Raw genomic sequence first — 22,131 nt, forward strand, 5'->3', positions numbered from 1 at the left:
TTGGATCCTAAGTTTCAGACCTGTTGGTGATCATTGACTCTTACCCTGTGCTGTTTGCCGATCCTTGCTTTAAATACTTGCTTTTGTCAGGCTTGTTGGGGCGTATATTTGACGAAACACTCCACTAGAATTTGTTCTGGGCGTGGGATAGTAGGACATTAAGTGCCTGAACCAGGTAGTGCCTTTATTAAAAGTACCTAGGGTGGAAGAGTTACATGTATATTACATCTAGACCTAAGTGTTTCTGCTTGGCAAGCAAACGCTTTCAGGCATCATTGAAAAACAGTGTACCACTCATTAATGTTGATACCTTTTACTTGTTTATTGTTCCCCCAACATACAAGTAAAGGAGCCGCACAAAGTGTACATCCCTACGGACAAGCTTCCATTAAAGACTGTTCCGACTACACATTATTGCAGTTGCTTGGAGCGTACGTTAAGACACTTTGAGCCTGCCCTTGAGTTTAGAATGTCAGCATCAACATTACTATCATACACAGACTCATCCTCTCCGCAATAAAAACATTTTAGTAAGACATTGATTAAAGTAGCCTTCAAGGATGCTTTTCACTTTCAAGTCGTTTCCCGCTGATGCTCGGATTGCATTTTGTCTTTCCTATAACATTGAACTTCTATACAGTGGATGTTTTAAAACTGTAACGTTATCATTGTATAAAACTGAAATGTTATCATTGTATTTTGGCAATTGTTTTATGTCTTACGATTTGAAAGTTTGCATACAACAGCATCCAACCTCGTAAAGTTTGCAGTTACACCATGTACTTGAGTGGGATTTAAAACTTTGCATGGTGTACATACATGTAAAACCTAGTGAGGTTTGTAGTACATTTGTAACATCATTACATGAGTAGGATTTGAAATTTTGCATGACACGATATTATAGTAATACATACAGGTATATATAAATGACAGAACAAAAATAATAAACTGGCGGAAAACGCGTGGAGGCAAGGCCCAAAATAAGCCAGGTAGCTTGTAGCGGCTTGCCTTTACATAACAAAATAATAGTTAAACTAAAGGTACATGCTTAGGACAAAACACAGACGAAACAGACAGACAGACTGTCAGACAAACAGACAGACAGACGGACGGACAAACAGACATACATACGAACAAACTACTGGAGAAAATGACAATGACAAAGTAAGCAAAAACTACAATGAGAATATAGGTAATTGAAACTATGTCACATTCTGGCAAATAAGGAACTTTTTAGAAGATATTTTGAACCTAGCCACAGCGAATGGGACATGCATGTTGTTACTAGTGTTGTGGTTATGAACGTCTTTATTGAAGGTGAAGTAAGACGTGAAAAGGCGAGGGAGGAAGTTATGAGTGTATATGTACCATTTTGGGTTTTCCTAGTTGGGATGTTGTGTAGTAAATAAATAAATAATAAAAACGTGTTTTCTTGATGAACAATGCATAGCTCCTACATGTATGTCAACCAGTCATTCATGTCAGTTGCTTTATCAGAAATAATGGCTTCACCATTATATAATCCAGCATAATCCACTGACTTCTGCCTGAAGTCTCTGCTCACTGCTCCCTGCATTGATCAGATTAGTTTGTTCAAAGTGACCTTCTGAAGGATTTGAGTAAGATCAACAATCTTAACTCAACTGACATGTCCGGGGCCAATATCTTAGGGCTGCTTACCGGTAAGCAAATTTTTCAGGCTAACTGCAACGGACAAATTTTTAAAGGGTAAGCGTAGTCCACAGGTTAGCAAGAAATTTAGGCGGCCAGCTTGCATGATCACCATTGATTTGCATTGTTACATCGTTTGAAGCGCTCACTAGATTTAGCATGCCTTGCTGTGGCGCAATATGCTGCCAATCTAGCCAAGAACACCGGGGCAAACCCCTTCTCTTTTTGATACATGCACTGGGTTATTTTACATGCGTTACACAACACAAGGGACAAACAGCTTAACGACACATCCAAAGGACAAAGCAATGGTTAAGTGTCTTGCTGCTTAAGTGTCACGAGTGGGACTCAAACCCACACTCTGCTTATCAGAAACACCAGAGTTTGAATTTGGTGCTCTTAACTGCTAGGCCATGACACTTCCACTTAGCAGCGCTATGAAAATCCACAGTAAGCACAAAATGTTCTGTTTTAACAGTTAGCTCCGTAAAATTGGGCCCAGGTTCTGACAAAATTTGCTTGTTTGTACAATAGATGTATGTCCGTGCATTTATGATGGTACACAGATGAATCCTAACATGTTAACACGTGTTACATTTCACAGACATACAATCTTGTAGTTCAGGGAAACAAGGGTTCGTCCGTAGCAAGTCATATGCAATAGAAGAAACTCTCTGTTAACATCAGAGGTTTTTATTTTTTTATTAGATATTAAAAAAACTTGTCAAAAACTTCCAGGGAATTGGCACTGTTGATTTTCAGAGCTTAACTTGTCAAAACTTACATTATGTGTAACCTTAAATATTACGAGTAACGTGTTTTAGAAGATTTGCTCAATCTTTTGTTTACACACTTGTTTTTAACCAACAAGTGTTTGCCAAAGTTATTTTTCAGTTAGAATCTTCATTTCTTAAATTTTCGACTCTTTGTTTGTGATTTTGCAGTGTGTATCAACAGTGGAGTAAAGATCTATCTATACAAGCGGTACCATTGCCCAAGACTACCTGCTTGGAGTTAATGATGTTATTAGCAGATAGCAACCAGCACACACCCGCCTCTCTTAGGCAAATGAATGGCTTTAAGGTAAGAGTCTTTTAATCCTTTTTGTTTCTTATAGTATGCTAACAGTTCTCAGTACTTTTAAGGTAGGGTCTGCCTCGATTGACGTCACAAAAGGGGTAGGCGGAGTCACCCCCACACAACTTTATAATTTTTTTAAAGCATATAAATCGTTAAAAACAATTACTCAAAAAATTATTTTATTGCCCAGAAACATACTCTAATGTTTGAAAAAATATATATATTTCCAGGTGACTTTAAAGATGGTAATAGTGGTAAGCATCGTACGGAAATATTTTGTCTTAAATGAGACAAAAAAAATATGTGGAAAGCAACAATTTTTGGTGACAAAATTTGCAGATAATTCAGCATTAACTTGATAAAAGACAATCTATGACCCTACCTTTAGGTTCCCAATGGTGTTTGCAATCCATTGTTAAATTTTCAATAGTGTCTTGCAATGTTGTCATATGTAAAAACATGTAGGGTGATAGCCTTGTAGGTGAAAAAACACACAATATTACCTTGCCCAAGGTAGGGTGCGATCTGTGGTTCATTTAGGTGAAAAACAGGAGAAGATACCACTGTATAGATCAACTTAATTCAAAGGAAAGAGACTTCTCGACTGTATAATGTATGCTTTTGTCTTTCTAAACAAACACTGCGCCCCTCTTATTGAATATAATTGCCCTACAATATCTTGTTTCACATTTTCTTTAATGTAAGTACTATCCTTTTACTATTAGTTTATCGTAAAAATGTTGAATTATGTTTGCCAACATAATTCTCTGTTCTACACCAGTAATTCAGTGGGTTCCTATTCACGTTTTGTCAAAAACCCTGTCTGCGTTTATTGCTTTAAGACGATGTGGAGAATAAAGAAAGTCCGCTCTGTAAGTGCCAACCAATTTGTTAAGATTTTAAGAATGTCTCAAAGAAACAAGATCCTTGAGGTAGAAAGTTGACCTTCCAATGATTTTTAACTAATGGCGACGGCACCTTGGAAATAAGATTTCAACTGACTGAGACAATTTATCTCAGGATGACAACATCTTGAAACAAACTAGACAGGAGTTCTCAGATTTCAGTATGTGGACATCCCACTTTACAGGATGTTGCCATCCTAAATTAACTTTTAGAAGTAGACATGTTGCTGATAGGATGTCCTCATCTTAGGATGTCCTCATCTTAGGATGTCTTCATCTTAGGATAGTAATAATAATGAGACTTGTAATGCGCACATATCCACCCTCCTGGGTGTTCAAGGCGCAGAAATGTCCTCATCTTAGGAGGTTCGCATCTCGTCTTGGGATGATGACATGTTTTTGTTTTGGATATCGTTCCTTGATATTTATATTGAGATGACAGCAGTCTGTATGATGTCATCGTTACGGGGTATCTTAACCAGTTGTATGGCACTGTTATAGCCCCGTAGTTTTGTCACAAGAGTTTGAGTTTAAATTTGTTCCACTCCTTCAACAAGTTGGTACAATTTTCAAGTTATTTTTGGAGCCCTCACAGAAAAACACTTGTGCAATTCTTTCAAAGGTGACATTTATTTACCAAAACAAAATACTAAGTTCATTTTGTAAACCCCGCAAATGGCGCGTTGACAGCCGAAATAGAGTAACACTGCAAAATAAGAGCGGGTGTTTCATTTGCTATCTTTTGGGCGCAACTGTTGCAGCTGCGATGAGAAATCATCAAATCAAACCCCAGACCCAACGACTGTTCCATGTGGCAATGAGAGTTGATCCCTAGGATCTTAAATGCAAGTAATGGTAGGAAGAAATAAATAAATATTAAACTTGCGGGTACAACCATGTGTAAATCTCTTTTGTGTGAGTGTTGGCTCCGAAAAGAGGTAATGTGGTCTCGACTTTTCGAACAGTATGAAGATGTTTCGAACAGTATGATGATGTTTGATATGAAATCTTGACGTTCATTTATTGAAGTTGTCATTGACGTAGGCATCAAACAGACGTCGGTGAGACGAGGGACGCTACTTTTGCACTATAAGACAGCGGGTTTCTGCGCCTCTCTGTGGCTACCTTGCATTCCAGGTGCTGCAATTACCCATCATATACCTTATCAATGATCAGGTATCTTCAATCTATACTGTAGATAGTTGTGTGGCCGAAGCAACCATCAAGGGAGTTGGGAAACCCGCCCTGTGATGCCCCCATGCTATGGTTGGTTTAACACCTGCGGACTGTCCGATGGTGCGAAACCTTTGGCGCGAAAACACTTTATTATCTTCGCACGATTTATACCGGCCGCTACATGGGGTTCTTTCCCTATCTAAAAATCGCTTGTCTCTTCAATCGACATGCCTGATAGATAGGAGAAAGTCCGAATCTGATGGCGAAAAAGAAAACCCTAATAAACCGATGACTTCAATGCAACAACCATGGTTTAAAGCTTGTGATTACCGGTTACGATGGAAGTACTGTTAAAACTTTGTTCACAACATGATGTAAGAAACTTTCTACAGTAAACTAAGTTGCTACCTAATGATGTAAACCAAGGTATCTTTACATAAAAAGTTTGCATGCCTCTTGTAACAAACTTTGTCACCATAACCCTGGTTTTTCATCATACAATGGTTGTGTTAAGCTTCCGAGTATAGGAGCATAGACAGTGTAAAGTCAAGTCAAATAGATACTTCGTTGTTTATAGGCCGTAGGGCAAGGCTGCTTTTCTTTTGAAAGAACACCTCTGTGAGAGAAAGTAAAATACCGTTTGAACATTTCAAAGGGCACTATTCGGTACACCAAGACGTGTTGCCTTTGTTGCCCCGTGAAGTACCAGTTCTGAGATGCAACCAACTCGCGTGTTGATGAATTAGTAAGATACACGTAGAAGATGACACTGATTGATAATAATTTACGCCCAGCCGAGAAGATGACTTCAATCACAGCAAGATACCATACGGTAGGATGCTTCACCACATCTGCACCCCTAATTTGTATAACGTTCGTCACAACATGCTTGTAACGATTAGAGTAAATTTTTTAAATTGAATGTCTGCGAGAGCCTCCAAAGTTTAGGAGTTTGACAGAGTTTTGAAACTGGGTTTAGAAAACGTGCAGCATTGTAAGTGACATAGAGAATGGGTTCTCTTTTCGTAACATGGTATCCCAGACACCCATCTGCATGCACTCTAAAATCTTCCGGTCTGAATTGACCCGGATCCGGTTCCAGTGGTGCCCGACCTATTTATGAGTTTAATATGATCTGTGTTAAAATGATCCGTGTTAAAACATCCATAAATGAGTCAAACTGTCGCAGAGTTAAAAATCACAATTTAAACTTTGTCCGAGGTCAGCTTGACACGGAAAAGGATCAGGCTGCCCGGGATCTGGGTCAGCTCTGACCCAGGGAGTTTTTAGCTCACAAAATGTGCTGATGATCTGTTACATACAAAGTGTCTCTCAACATCCCCTTTAAAGAACAGTATTATTTAAGTAAAGGCATTCGGGCGCGGTTAATTAGAGTAGGTATCTCATTTCAAGTCAGCATGTTTTCTTACAAGGAATCTTCCCTCTGTCTATACCGATACATGTTTGGACTGGCCGACAGCCAGGCATGGTACCTCCTACAGAGGCGCCTAACACACCCTTCTCGCGTTCCCATTCTTCAAACACTGTCTCGCCCTTAGTGCTGGTTGCGAGTACGTCATGTATATAGAAACAAAAATACAAGTTGATAACTTGACTCCTCAGTTGGTAAAGTTATAGCGCCTTTAAGACGCTATAATGTAAAACATAAACACATAGGTTGTCATTTGAGTCACAGTTTGTCATTGTTTCAAATCGCCCAATTACAAGTGTGTATTTTGAGGAACACATTTTTCCGGTTTAGTGGAAAGTGAGTCGGTGGATGGGCCAGGAGGAAGAACATTGAGTGTGCCAATTCGTGTATTCCGTTCTTCAAACACTCTCTTGCTTTAGTGCTGATTGCTAGTACGTCATGTATAGAGAAAACAAAAACACAAGTTGATAAAAACTTGGCTCCTAAGTTTGTAAAGTCTTAGCGCCTCACCTCAATACTTAGGTTGTCACTTTGAGTCAGTCTTTGTCAGTGTTTTAAATGCTCCTTTGCAAGTGTGTATTTTGCTGAATAAGTTTCCAGTTTAGGGGAAAGTGAGTAGTGGGCCATTGCGTTTTACTTGAAGACTGATCAATCAGGTTTATAAAGGTATCTATTGAGCTCATATTGGTTCACGTAACGCTTATTCCATACACCATTTTATTTTATGTTTGTCAAATGTTAAACCGAAATTTGTTCATCCCGAGATTGATAGGGGTATAAGCATCAATGTGTGGTCTACGACAACTAAATATTAAAAGTAAGTGACGACTCGTATACAAGCATCAATCATTTCAAGGATGAGGATTAAAGCAAACTCTTGAGCTTTTGAGAACTGAATTTGTGATAATCTTGATAATACGGGGGTTTTGGCGTCCTTTACGACATGACTTAAAGGTTGTTGACACCCAGTGTTACTGCTTCTTTTGCGATGGTCGTCACGTTGCCATTCTATGTGATCTTGATATGAATTCGACTGATTCGATTTTGCAGGATGATGTCTGCTGTAGGACTTCACAACAAAGTGTTGTGATGCATCTTGTTATGCATTGTTTCCTGTCATGTACCTCCATTACGGGGCATCTGGCATTAATGCTGAAGTCCTTGCTCTATGTGAGTGCCACATTGAGATTTAATTTGTTCGAGGTTCGTCATTTCTTTTGGTAATTGCGAATGTGTTTGATTGGCCAGAACAAGTTGATATTGATTGGTGGATAAAGGCAGCACGTGATTTGTACTCGTGTCTAGAAGCGCCTCCAATGTTAATTGCACACACCGAAACAATAATGTCTCTAATTTGTACTTGACAAGTCTAATTTTTCACAGGACAGGTTTTTTGTTCTTCAAAAGTGTCAGGTAAACTTTCTGGCAAAATCCAATTTGCACCAGCATTTGTACATTACCGTGTCACGTTTCAAGGGCAAAACACGGTGCCTCCAGCATGCACTTTGTATTTGGTGCCCCAAAGGTTGCACATCACATCACAGCTAATTGGTCTACATAAAAGTTAGGGGTCTTTCATTCTTTGAATGAATGTCCTGCATGCGGACAAGACAACAGTTTTATTTGGAATAATTATCTTTCCCCCTTTTAAGATTTCAGATAAGAATAAAACAAAAAATGTTTCAATTTTATTTCCAGGTTGGATACTTGCGCCTTTGACCGAGATTATCCCGGTTTAGCACTCGAGTTCATCCGATGGTATGTTTTTGCCCCGGCAGTTTACTCCGTCACCTGGTCAATTTAACTATTTTTCTTTCTTCTCATTTTCGAAGGGAAATGTCATAGATGCTTATAGGTTGAAAACCTTCACTGTATAGGCTAGTGTAGTTACTGTAGCCGTCATATTTCTCTATTAGAATCAGTTCCACTGTAATCAGGCTAGCACGAGACTTCACACCGGGACGAAGATGGGCGAGATTTGAAGAACTCTCTCCGCGGTGGTGAAGTTGATAGCGAGAAGTCCCCTCGATCCACTAAAACAAAATAAGTAGTCCCGGCCGATGTCCTATGCGTTCCGCCCAGTATAGAATAAAAATCATGATAATCCGCCCAGTATAGAATAAAAAGTATGGCCAAGCTATCAAAGAACATAGTCTACTCAGCAAAGTAGAACCGAACCGAATATACATCTAACCGTGCAATGCCTGCAAATTATATAAAAGAATAGTGTTTTGCGGGCTTACTAGTAAACACATTCAGTTACTTGGGGGAAAATGCTCCGTTTACCCACTTTTTTTTCCAAGGCTCAAGATCTCCATTCGATTGTATCTAAAATACGCCGGAAGGAAATTTAACACATGAATATTCTCGCTAGACGACCCATTTAAGTATCATTGATAGGCCTATCTATAGGAATAGATAGTGTTATAGATTAACCTGTAAAAATCAAAGGAAATGTTATCCCGATGACGTCCATAAGGGATGACCAGAGAGCGCCTGTAGACAAATTAGTATACTATGTTGTATAGGGATCAACCTATTAGTGTCATAGCATTGATCAAGATACTGTGATTGATCTCGCCACCAGAAACGATTTCTTCTCCAACCGAGGCATTACGTGCGTATAGTCAGGCCTGTGTCATGGTAGTTTTTGAAATGCCAAGGCACTAAGGCTTGATCCTTTGTCAAGGGCACCTTAGGAGGAAATAGTAACTTTCGACTGTAGTATTTTAAGGCCACCAAGGAATTGGAGGCAATCGCTTTGTCACAGTGAAGTATCAGGCCTTGAAAGTTAACCAGTTATAAGTTTTGTATGAACACCGAGCGTATACATTGTAGATGTATCAGAATTGACAATTTTGTCAAATCTAGGCCTATGATTTTAAAGGCAGTGGACACTATTGGTAATTACTCAAAAAAATTATTATCATAAAACCTCACTTGGTAACGAGTAATAGGGAAAGGTTGGTCGTATAAAACATTGTGAGAAACGGCTCCGTCTGAAGTGGAGTAGTTTCAGAGAAAGAAGTAATTTTCCACGAATTTGATTTCGAGACCTCAAGTTTAGAATTTGAGGTCTCGAAATCAAGCATCTGAAAGCACACAACTTCGTGTGACAAGGGTGTTTTTTTTCTTTCATAGTTATCTCGCATCTCCGATGACCAATCAAGCTCAAATGTTCACAGGTTTGTTACTTTGTACATATTGTTGTGATACACCAAGTGAGAAGACTGGTCTCTGACAATTACCAACAGTGTCCAGTGTCTTTAAACCTACCTTGTTGAATATTTAAGGCCAAGATAAACAATAACCAAGAGAGCTTGTTGGAGGAGCAAAGCGAAATACAATCCAGCTTTATTGAAACCAAAACAATAATAATCAAAACACAATAATTTGAACTTCACATTGATGTTCTAGAAATGTGTTAACTTTTATGTTGGGTTCTTGTCTTCATTTTTGTCGCTATTATTTGTATTCTAAAGCATAGGAACAGTTGGTAGTCCGAAGAGATAAAATACTATTAAACATTTCCCATCGAATTATTATTGAGTTGTAAGGTTCAGTCATTTCATTTTGTCTGTCTGTTTTATGTATTTGTCCATTTATTTGTCTGTTTATTTTCGTATTTTTCATTGCATGTATTTGTGTTTTGCCACACAAACAAATCATTGAACCTTATGTGGGAGAGATTTCTGATCAAAAGTGTTCACCACAAATAAGCATATAAGGCCGTGTCCGAAACGGCGACTTCGGCTACAGCTACGGCTAGATCGCGCGCGTCTGCCTATTCTTCAACACTGGTAGACTCGCTGATCTAGACGTAGCTGTAGCCGAAGTCGTCGTTTCGGACACGGCCTTATTTTAGCAACAAAAACCACTGCTTTCCTGGACAAGCATTAGCCCTCGCCTTTACGTGTTGAAATATAGAAATTTTGAAATGTAATCACCTCAACATCAATTTATTTCTTATTATTTTCCAATTACCTTTTCGCAGAAAATAATTTCGGAATATCAGTGTAATAATAATTGACCATACATTATTAATCTACCTTAATGAAAGTCCCCGTATTTTTGAAGCAGCACATGTTCATGAATGAGAGAGGAATAATTTGCCCGTAGTTTCAGCATGTCACATTTTGATCTGGACTCGGTGTTCATTTCTAACGGGTAGTCTAACCCAAGATAAATGTGATGAATGATACTTGCTTACCCTGGGCTAATTTAATAGAGCAAATGACTAATGATATCATACAGCACTGTTTAATCAATCCGGTGGTTATAGAACGTCTTATGTTCAGCCATGCCCAAAGATGATAACTCTAGACAGGCCTCCCCATCCGTCTATTAAAGACACTGGACACTATTGGTCATTGTCAAAGACTAGTCTTCACAGTTGGTGTATCTCAACATATGCATACAATAACAAACCTGTGAACATTTGAGCTCAATTGGTCTTCGAAGTTGCGAGATAACAATGAAAGAAAAAAACACCCTTGTCACACGAAGTTGTGTGCTTTCAGATGTTTGATTTGAGACCTCAAAATATAATTTTGAGGTCTCGAAATCAAATTCGTGGAAAATTACTTCTGTCTCGAAAACTACGTCACTTCTGAGGGAGCCGTTTCTCACAATGTTTTATACTATCAATCTGTCCCCATTACTAACTACCAAGTAAGGTTATGGTACAATTCATTTATAGTAATTACCAATAGTGTCCATTGCCTTTAAATGCACTGCAGCCGGTTCCTGAAAAACTAAGATTAATCCTATCTCGAGTTAGGACGAGTTAACTTGGGATGTGTTCAACGTAACTGGTCTTAAGTCCTAAGATTAATTCTAAGTAAGAAGGAGTTTGGTGAAATCGACGGTTGGACACGTTTGGTATAAATTGTCAAAGACCAGTATTCTCACTTGGTGTATCGCAACATATCCATAAAATAACAAATATGTTAAATTTTTGCTCAATTGTTCATCGATGTTGCAAGAAGATAATGAAAGAAAAAAAAACACCCTTGTTGCACAAAATGTGTGTGCTTTCAGATGCCTAATAAAGGCTTCAGACATGAAGTATTTAATTTTTTTTAATGAGAAATTACCTCTTTCCCCAAAACTACCGTTACTTCAGAGGGAGCCGTTTCTCACAATGTTTTATAATATCAACAGCTCTCCATTGCTCGTTGCCAAGTAGGCCCAAGTTTTCACGCAAACAATTATTTTGATTAACTACCAATAGTGTCTAGTGTCTTTGAGGCTCTTCGTTTCGTTTCAAGAAATTTTAATCATCATAGGGATTGTGAAGGCGATGTGCCTTCTTTATTCTCTGAAGCGCTTAAACCATGGAGTTCCTTCTTCCGTGCTTAAACTGTCTTCTTTCGAGAAATACTTCACTCAAGCAATCTGTGAAAAAAGGCATTCATTGAGAAATGTTCACAAGTTACCTTGCCAAAGCAAATTGATCACAACAGAAAAACACATCAGCAACAACTGAATAAAGAAAACAAACAATTAACGTCACACCCATTTTTAGATTTTATTAAATTTATTTATGCAAGATTTGGGTGCTAGGCCTTGGTTGTAATATTTGTGTGTTTTTTTGTTAACTTTTAACGAAGCTCTTTAGACCAAATACACACCTGCAAACATATTTCTTTTGATAAGCTGTTTTAACGAGGGGGACTTATATCCAGCATCGCTGATCATTTTGGGTCCGCACATAACTTAAAAATACATCAACAGAAAAAAAGTCATCAAGTGCAGCAACGTTCCATGCTTGGTGAACCATAAAGAAGTGACGTTATGATAATGGAGGGGGGGGGGGGGGGGTCGTGTTGACTCTGTTAAAAGTAACTTAACGAAATCAAGATCGAAATAGACAACTATTTGACAAATTTTTCGTCATTGACAATACATTTTTTGCTTAAAAAGATGCAATTGCATAGTTGTTGTGCAGTAGCATTAAAGAAATGGTCTTCGACTGCCCTTGGCCAAAAACATTGATTCGGTGGACCGCATTCTGTCTCAGAGCACATAAATGATACCTTAATGTTGTAATGATTCAGTGCCAGTATGACATATCACGTCTGATATTAATGTAAGATGAGCTCGATGCAGTTCCGGTACCAACTAGTCTAGATCCGAATCAAGTCAGTCCTGAGCGACTGATTGCTCGATGTCTGTTTTAAAGGGGTAGGAGTTAACAACATGCACCAAATATCAATTTCTCTAAACTATTCTAGAATCATTAGCAGTGATCAAAAGTACTAATACCCCCCCCCAAAAAAAAAAAAAAAAAAGAAAAAACCCACAAAAACACCCCCAAAAAATGAACTACATGAATATATTATAAATACATACATATTTTTAAATGAATTTAATAAACAAGTAAATAGATAAATAACATAAACTAAAATAATTTACAACTGTTACAAAATGTGAGTATAATTGTATAAACAATAGAATGAATACAAAAGTCAACTATACAACTTATGAACACTAAATGGAGAATTGTGGTTTATTTATTAAAATCAGTACCCTTGAAAGCCCTTTACCGGATGAAAAGCTCAAGTAGAAAAACGTTTCGCATTAAAACGTAATGCGTTCCTTGCCATCTTGGGTTCGGCGAAGAAATACATTTTGTCATTTTGTCGCTTAGTAGACTGACTTATGTTCTCTCGTGCTGTTGGATTAAAACCAAGTACATGGATGGAACTGAAAGGGAGATTCGTTTGAAAGTTAATCCACCAATATCATTCTAAAGCATCGTGGCAATGTGCTCGGAGTAAAATAAGTCGGCCAGAGACGTGATGCTGCATCGATCAGTGTTCTTCTATTTTGCATTTGTTCAAATCAATCAAGGTTATGAGAAATGCATTAGGAACATTCGAGCTGGAGATTTTCTCGTCTTTTTGTTGTAGGGTCAAATATATGAATAAAATAGACTTTTATTTTCAAAAACCGCAAATAGTATAGCAAGTTAATATTTAACACGGTGCTCTGTAATGAGCAACATGTACTTGTGAAATGCAATAATACAATTATTTGGTCCAATGTCTTGTGCAAGAGTCGTATTGTGCTATAGACCTTATGTATTGACGTCATCCAGCCGCCATCTTTGAGGTCAAACGGTGACGAAACAATCGAAACGCACATAGATTGGCCAATGAACAACCTCCTTTTGACCCCAATGCGGGTGCGCCGTACTGAAATGACGTCATGTGCATAAGGTCTATTGTGATGAGACTATTGCTGTTTATTGTGCACATTGCAACCTTGGCGGTTTATTTGTTTACAGCCTATCCAAGAAATCCTAGAAATGCGAGAGGTGAGTTCGAATCCCACAGGAGTAATATTCCAAAGTTGCACTGTATGCGATGTATTAATAATGAACACAAAGGGGATTAAACCGTAAAAAAAATTAACCTGCCCAAAATGAAACTTACAAAGCTTGACTTATCTCTGTTTGATTATTGTTTTAATCCGAGGAATGCAATTAAAATGTACATTCTGTAAAACCATTCCTTTGCACATTACTCGTTGGCCTCTCGCAGTCACATGAGGGCAGCAATCTGGAACATCCCCGCGAACTATGACCTCGTTACAACTTGGTTATTAACGAAACATTGTGAACTTGTTTGGTATCATGCGCTTAAAAAATGATGATGAATTTACCGATAATTGATGCACCAATTAGAACAGCCATACGGGCTGCATATAGAGCGATTCCCCCTCGGGAGGGGGCGGGTTGGGTACGCATTTTTGTCCTGGTTATCACTAACATGAAAAGGAGCTATATGTAAATGATGTTATTATTATTAACTGCCGGTAATGGAGGCGGCAACCAGTCCCCGATCGAAGTAAGCCAAGCACTTGCTATTTATTTCCAGGCAAGTATTTGCGAGGAAGCATCATACTGTTCAACTGATGTTAAACCTTTTTGCGCTTCCTGCGAAGACGAATGCGATGTAAACGTTGACGTCACAGCTCCATTTTCGCCGCAAATGTTTTGCAGGAGTTGAAAACAGATCAACTCCTGTGCGAATTTGTGACGTCCGAATTCATATCGCATTCTCATGAAGTATGAACCGGGTTAAAAACTTCATTTTTTAGTTCTTCGTGAGTTCTTGACTGTCCTTGGTATTTAACAAACTCGTGTGCTTCAAAATTTAGCCGTGTCACGTGCAAATGGCTTTAATGTGACGAATTTAGGTGTAAGATTTGCAGTCAAATTTCCGGTTCATTTCTTGTGTTAAGGGCAAGGATGATTTTGTTTCTTCTTATCCGGTGGATGAGAGCCTTCGTGAAGGGGTGCACCACGGCTTCACTGCTTTGGTGCCAGTCTGATTGTTGCGTGTTTATGATCGATTGTCTCTAATACCGACACATTTACGCTCTTTAGATGGCCTCCAGCCCCGAAGTCTAGTCATCGACTCGTCGCACTAATGGGGGTATTAAAGTACAACCTTTAGTACAAATTGTTCCTGCGAGCGCAACACTTAGTGTCCCTGTAACGGGCAGGATTTCTGGTGAACTGTACTAATATTGACTGTAGCTGCAAGTAGTGAAGGAACATCAATCCAAGATGAAATCGAATTCCCGTGTATTGCCTTCGTCTGTTATTGACTAACCCATGGGGCTGCTTGGACTGATGTAAAGACCCATTTTGATTCAATAATTTGCCACAGGTATCGTTTGGTATACGATATGGATGGTGTGGATGACCACTTGATGTGATGTTGATATAAAGCCAGAGTAATTTCGTGACGTCTGACTTTTCGAGTGTCCATTTTGTGGATTCCTATTTCGTCGAATAACATTCTAAATTGGTGATGTTTTTGCTGCCCAGTTGTTCATTTTCTGGAATTTTACAGTCGGCATGTGAACAATTTATTAGTAACTTGGTTGTACTCGTCGGTATCGCTTAGTAGTGGACAGATGGTGAAGGCCTATTTTGTAATTTTTGAAAGAGGGTGGGTGGCTGGTTAGTGAGTACATAAACCAAAGTGAAGCTCGACAATCAGTTTCAAAACTAAAGTAAGGCCGGGTCCTAATTAGCGGCTACAGCTATGGCTACAGCTAGATATCTGCGTCATCGTGCGTTTAAGTATAGGACGTCCTTAACAACAGCCGCAGCCGTATACACCATTTTGGACGGTCTAAGCTCAAAGCATTACAACAGTATTGATCTTTGAAATGGTGAACTGATATGGAGCAATAATATGACGCAAATCATCCTCTTCCCAAACCTCACCAGTTTGCCTTTACCCAAATCAATCAAGCGAATCCACTGACGTCACGTGCGGCAACTGATTTTTGGGGAAGTTAAATTGCGCAGACAGAACTGTCTGCGCAGTTTGACTCCCCCACTGTCTGCGCAATTTGACTCCCAAAAAGTCATTCTAAAAGTGTATTGTGAGCGTTTTGTGCGCAGAGTAAAGCAACACGGGAGAGTTGTATTCGCAAATTGGCGATACCAATAGTCATTGCGCATTTTTCTGCATGATGGATTTAAAAATTCCATAAATGTTGCACGCATAAATCGTATGCTGTTCCAGGCTCGGAATTCATCTTGGAGAGGGCATGGCTAGTTATCTGTATTTTGCAAAGGGCACAATGCAAAATCCGGAAGGGGCACCAAGGGCAAGGTCAACAGAAGCCATGATCTCCATTGCCTTAGGCTGTTCGCATGATAAACGTTTACTTTAATAGTGTATTTTTCTGTAGCGCAGCCACGAACATTGTATACGTAATAGTTCTCCAGACTGTAAAATCGTGAAAAAAAAGCAATTATCTTCTCTTATTATATATATAAGCGTTTGTAATTACCGGTTCGAAACGAAGTCCAATGTCTGTAATTGAAGGGAGGGGGAGGGGGGGGGGGTTGACGAGTCATTGCGAGTTGATTTGAAATTCATTGCCAATACTCGGAAGGCCTGTCTCCCCCAATCAATCATAACAAAGCGTCAGATAATACTGTGCAATGATGAGGCGTCATGCATCCTATATTACAAATCTGATAAAACAATAGGTGCCGCATTCCTTTGAAGTGACGCGAGTCATTATTACGAGAAACAATCAAAAGGCGCATCCCTTTCATTATACAAAGCACGTGTTTCATCATCAGTATAACCATTGGGAAGCAAATGACTAAACGATTGGTCACTTCAACGTACTTAACAATGGTACCTGTTCTGAGATGATTCTTAATTAAAAACAAGCAAGTTTTAACACAACCAAAACAAAACAATCAACAACATATTACATAGACTTGCATAATTCTAAATTCACTTTATAGTCATCTTTTATACTTATGTTCATCCTAAAAAAGTGACGTTGACATTAATAAAACACAATTTTCCTCCTACTTGACCCCCCTCATTTACATACAAATTTTACGAGGTGTCTGAGACTGCCTTGTATACTTTTGTAACTATGTTTCCATGAAATTATGCAAACATCGAAAACACGACTTTCCCCTTAAGAAAAGCTGACGTTGAGCAGTCAGTATACAGTCATCTTCTCTGCAATGTTCGTTTACAAATAAATATGTGCTTTTCAAAAAGGGGAAGGAGCGGGGGGTGGGGGGGGGGGATAACAAAATAGCCTGGTTCCTTTTGATGTAATAGTGATTACGCAGCTGCTCACTAGCGGGGAATCAGGTCATAAATGACTCTCGATGCAAGCGCATTTCAAATAGTACTTTGCCGTTTACGCGTCATCAGACACTGCTATGTAGAACGTGTATGCTTAGGGAACCATCCATCAATGATGCGTCGCAAGTGTTGTCTCGCATCCTCCCCCATCAGCACAATGCACATCTCTGTTTAAAATGTCAGAAGTATATAAGGATCTCCGCTCAGTGACCGTGTGCTTTATCATGCGAAGGAAATATAGCAGCTTCTGAAACAGTCACTATAGCACGAATGCAACGACTCCCGGAAACCTCAAATCGATGCCAAAGTCTTGCCTTACAAATAGAGAGGGCGGCCGGTACCAGTTAATGACGATGACGCGCTCTATCGTTCTCTCGTAGTATAGTCAATTCATTAAGGGGGTATAATACTTCCGGAGATTGGAAAATTTAGCGTGCGCTCGGTTTGCTGCTGTTAGATCGACGGGACGCAGTTGGACTTTCAGCTCCGTGTTTGTCTCGCCTGTGAGGGGAGTCGCACCCGGTGTCATGGTGATATAACACGGCCCCAGGCATTCGCATTCACGCTTAAGCCGTCATTTTTAACAGGACATCGGGGGGAGTCGACCGTCAGCACATTTTCTATTCGAACATCCAGAAAGTGAAAAAGGTAATTTATTCAACGAATGTTCACATCAGACGTTAGTATTCACGGTTGCACATGCCGGAATTGAGTGGTTTGAGAAATGTTTGCATGGCGACAAGCTGAAGGTAATAGCTTTAGTCTAGTCACTGTACACACATTGCATCGTAGTACTTCAGTTTAAAACTACCCTGGATCAGGTGTTTAAAGGCACTGAACACCTTTGGTAATTGTCAAATACCAAGAGTATCACTTGGTGTATCTCAGCATTAGTAAACTAACAAACCTGTGAAAGTTTGGACTGAATTGGTCATCAACGTTGCGAGAGAAAATGATAACAATTATTTTGAGTAATTACCAAAATGCCTTTAAACAATGTTTGAATGTACTTCGTGCGTGAGTTGAAACTATAAACAAAGACAATGTTTTCCATGGTTGAGGGAACTGTACAAACAAACATAATGTTTTAGCTGAGAAGCACTTCTAAACTGTATTTAATTAGTACTTGCATTTGTATACTTGGTTTGGTTTATGTGTCGGGACACAGAGACTTGATGCTCTGGATTGTTTTCTTGGCATTGGCCTAATCAAATGATTTGGCCTCTCCTTAATATTACACGAAACTATGTTAATTTCAATTTACAGAAATTGGCAATATCCATATAAGAACTGATTGACAAAGATTACTGGTCAATCTGACCCCAAAATGGTCAGCTTCGTAGCCCACATGCTTCGCAACAGGCATTGCTGCTCGATTTCACGAAGCACTAGGATAAATTGTCAGTGTCACCCCTTTTATAGTGATGTTTCTGTCCTTCGGACAGGACGTAAAGCCGTCGGTCCCGTGTGTTTTGTAATGCATAAAATAACCCAGTGCACTTCACGAAAAGAGAAGGGGTTCGACCCGGTGTTCCTGGTTTGATTGGCTGTATATTGAGCAATAGCACCATGTAAACCATTACATGGTGCTATATAAGGAAATAGGTTTATGCCTCAAACTTCAAAACGTAGCCCACATACCTTCCAGAACAACTGAGCTTTTTGATACGTCCCTCACGTACTAGGGGTGTGATAAAGCGCCTTATAAAGAACCTATAGTAATGTTATTTCTATTAATTTGTGTTGTCACACCACACTGTGCCTAGCAATTAAGGTTGATACACTGTTCAAATCAAGCTTAGCTCTTCATGATTATCTGCCCCTGTTTTAGATAAAATATTTGGAGTCATTTCATCAATGCTGCGGTTTTTAAATCAATTTTTGAGTTACTTTAATAGACCCTTAGGCCGTGTCCGAAACGGCGACTTCGGCTACAGCTACGGCTAGATCGCGCGCGTCTGCCTATTCTTCAACACTGGTAGACGCGCTGATCTAGACGTAGCTGTAGCCGAAGTCGCCGTTTCGGACACGGCCTAATAGACCCTAAACTGCACATAGCGAGTGCGCACTAACGTTTTGGTTAGGAACCAAAGGGTCTGTACGCATGCGTGAATGTGATTAGCATATTTCATGGGAAGGGTCCATTATCAGGACCAAATTTCACAATCTGCTTACGCACAAAAAGGTGCGATTAGCATATTTCATGGGAAGGGTCCATTATCAGGACCAAATTTCATAATCTGCTTACGCACAAAAAGGTGCTAAGCACAACAAAATTATGATTACCGGGACAGGGTTACCAGCCAAAATATAAGGTCACATGTTTAATTTGTGACTGGTATCCTGCTCAATTCAGTCAGAAAATGGTTAATCAATATTGTCTGCTTTTAATAGCAGCTCTATGAAATGGGACCCTGGTAAGATCTAACCATTATTTAGTCATTCTAAACCTGCTATCGGATTATGATTCAACATAACCCATGAATAGCAACTCCATTCAGAAGTTATGCAATTTAACCTTACATATTGATGTAGGTATCCTCTTGTAAACAATACATACTCGTAGGGTCGTTCCACTTCCTAGTAATTTCATCAATGCCAGTCCAAACCTTATTATGGAATTATGAAACACAGAGAGCCTTTCCTCAATGCAATATTAAACTTGTATAGGAAGCATCTTCGTCGGCTGAGCTCTGAGCTGAGCGACAGTTCCTTTCCACTTTAAGACATGAAGCTCAGGGCACTTTACATTATTAGTATTACTAACGGGGATCAAGTTTATGCACTCGTTGAACCATCAGCAGTCCATGCAGAATGTGCAGCCTATGCATGTAATTGTGTAATGAATGTTGAACGGAACCGTTTTCTCACTTCGCGGCCATGTTGTTTCTTCTATAGACATTTTGTGGCTCGTGTCCGAGTATTTACGGCTTTTAGCAGTGGTTACGGTAATTTCACAAAGCCTGTAAGCTCACAAACTTGCTTAGCACAGAAAGGTATTGCTATAAGGACACTATTGGTAAATACTCGTTGTTTAGCATACGTAACGATCAATGGAGTAGGATAATACATTGAGAGAAACGGCTCAATCTGAAGTAACGTAGTTCTTGAGAAAGAGGTTATTTCTCACTCAACTATTAAAAGACCTCTTGCAAAAACTTCGATGACAAATAATTGAGTCGACATTTTCACAGGTGTGTTTTTTTATGCATATTGTTGGGATACACCAAGTGAGAGTGGTCTTTGACAATTACCAAAGGTGTCCAGTGACTTTAAAATAAGCATGAGCCAAAATTTCATTGAGTTTACATTTTTGTGAATGGTGCCCCACTCAATGTTTACATAGAAAAGAAATTTGTCAAGCAGTATTTTCTCATTTTATTTTATGGATACAAACTTGTCTTGTGGATACGAATTCTATTATTGTAGGGATATAAACTGACATTACATTTGCCTCATGTTCTCGGAAGCATAACAGGATATGGAACTGTACAAGAAGCCCGTCAGTCTTTAAAGACCCATGTGTGAACCAATGAAGCTTAATTAAACTGCCTAGTCCCGAGGGAAACAAGAGATCAAATACCGCCAAGGCTCCCGTATTAAAGTGTGGCAGTGCCTTCTGACTGTCCTTGCTGACTCATTCTACAAATACAGTGTACGCACCATTTGTTTTGTTTTTATTAAACAACAAATTTCATGGCCATTTATCATAGGAAAAACCCTTCGCCCGTACTTTGCCACTGTCACAACTGTGTTTAGAGTGTACCCCCTTTTTAATCATGTTTGAATGATAAACGTGCTTTATCAAACTGACACCTACTCACGTGGTTTGTAGGATTCAAACACCCACACGATTCAAAACATGTTGTAGGTTATACATGTGAAACAATTGGGTACAAAAGTTATGCAAGTCTAAAATATAAATCTGAATAGAGTAGAGCATTATATAGACTTGTGACCTCCGACTTTTTCGTGCCAGAAACTGGGACAAATATTTAATTATTATTACCAGTTTTACTGCTGTTTCGCACCGTATGCTATACGATGGTATTGTGTACCTGTAACAGCTTACATGTATTTTGTATACAAGGTAAATTATAAATTTTCGAACTCGAATGCTAAATTGCAAAAGCTGTGTTAAATTCTCAATCGTCCAAGAGCAGTCATGCAACCTCCTCATCTGTAATGTTTATTTTCTGAATATGGGATACAGAAGAGTGGGGGGCTAATCATCCTTACTCGCAGCTAAGAGCTGAATTGCGAAGGACGCGGCTACAACGTGTTCGAGAAGCAGGCATGCAAGGGCGCCTTTGGCTGCCAGCCACATCAACCCATTATGACCACGGAGCACAGCCAAAGATCGAAAGTGTTGATTTTTCCCGAGGGAAGGAAAACCCGGGTAGTCTGGAAAACCCTCGTAGCACAGCAGAGAACCAACACTCAACTCACATATGGCCCTGGCCGGGAATCGAACCGCGGTCACCTTGGTGAGAGGCGAGCGCTTAACGCACAAGCCAACCGTGCCTATGGACGAGTTACTCGTCCTAACTGAAGACTAGCAATACGTTTTTAGAATCTCCATAGGACTAGTCTTAAGTTAGTACTAGTCCTAACTCTTTGTGAAATCGACCCCTGGACACCTTTGGTAATGGTCAAAGACCAGTATCATCACTTGGTGGTTTCCAATACTTTACATAACATTACATTATTTGTGAAATTTGTCTCAGTTGGTCATCGAAGTTGCAATAATATAATCAAAGAAAAAAACACACCCTTGTTGCACAAGTTTGTGCGCTTTAAGTTGCCTTTTATGTGTTTTTTTGTATGTGCAAATTATGTTTTATACATACTATCAAAATCTCCACGTTACTCGTTACCAAGTATATAGTTTTTATGATCATCGATATTTTGAGTAACTACCAATAGTGTCCAATGTCTTCAATTTGGTTGGTGTGAAGTACTGGGATCAGCGTGACAACCTCTTTCCCACCGTTTGTAGTGGAACCCCAGTGCCTCACCCCCTCCCCATCCAAGAATCCAAACCTCTAGAGGAATAACAATTCACAAGTTCAGCTTTCCCGGATAATTATTTTGTGTTTAGCTGTTCTCTTCTGTTTATCCCATTTATACCAAAAGTTGATTTTGGTATCGCGTTAAAGGGAAAGTACACGTTTGGTAATTACTCAAAACAAATATTAACTTAAAAACTGACTTGGTA

General features: G+C 39.3%; 1 protein-coding gene across 2 annotated transcripts in view; it reads left to right on the forward strand.

Moving 5' to 3' along the window:
• Nucleotides 1-22,131, forward strand: part of LOC117296581 (E3 ubiquitin-protein ligase E3D-like) — a 57,361-nt gene that overhangs the window by 29,747 nt on the left and 5,483 nt on the right. Inside the window, exons 9-10 of one of the 2 annotated variants that reach the window (XM_033779601.1) lie at nt 2,616-2,754; nt 7,963-8,447. In XM_033779601.1, coding sequence (XP_033635492.1) covers nt 2,616-2,754; nt 7,963-7,983 — 160 coding nt within the window. In that variant the 3' untranslated portion in view covers nt 7,984-8,447. Of the gene's footprint in view, nt 1-2,615; nt 2,755-7,962; nt 8,448-22,131 lie in introns of those variants that run through there. The other variant, XM_033779600.1, reaches the window with a different exon arrangement.

This window comes from Asterias rubens, chromosome 11 (genome assembly GCF_902459465.1).
Source record: "Asterias rubens chromosome 11, eAstRub1.3, whole genome shotgun sequence".
Lineage (NCBI taxonomy): Eukaryota > Metazoa > Echinodermata > Asteroidea > Forcipulatida > Asteriidae > Asterias > Asterias rubens.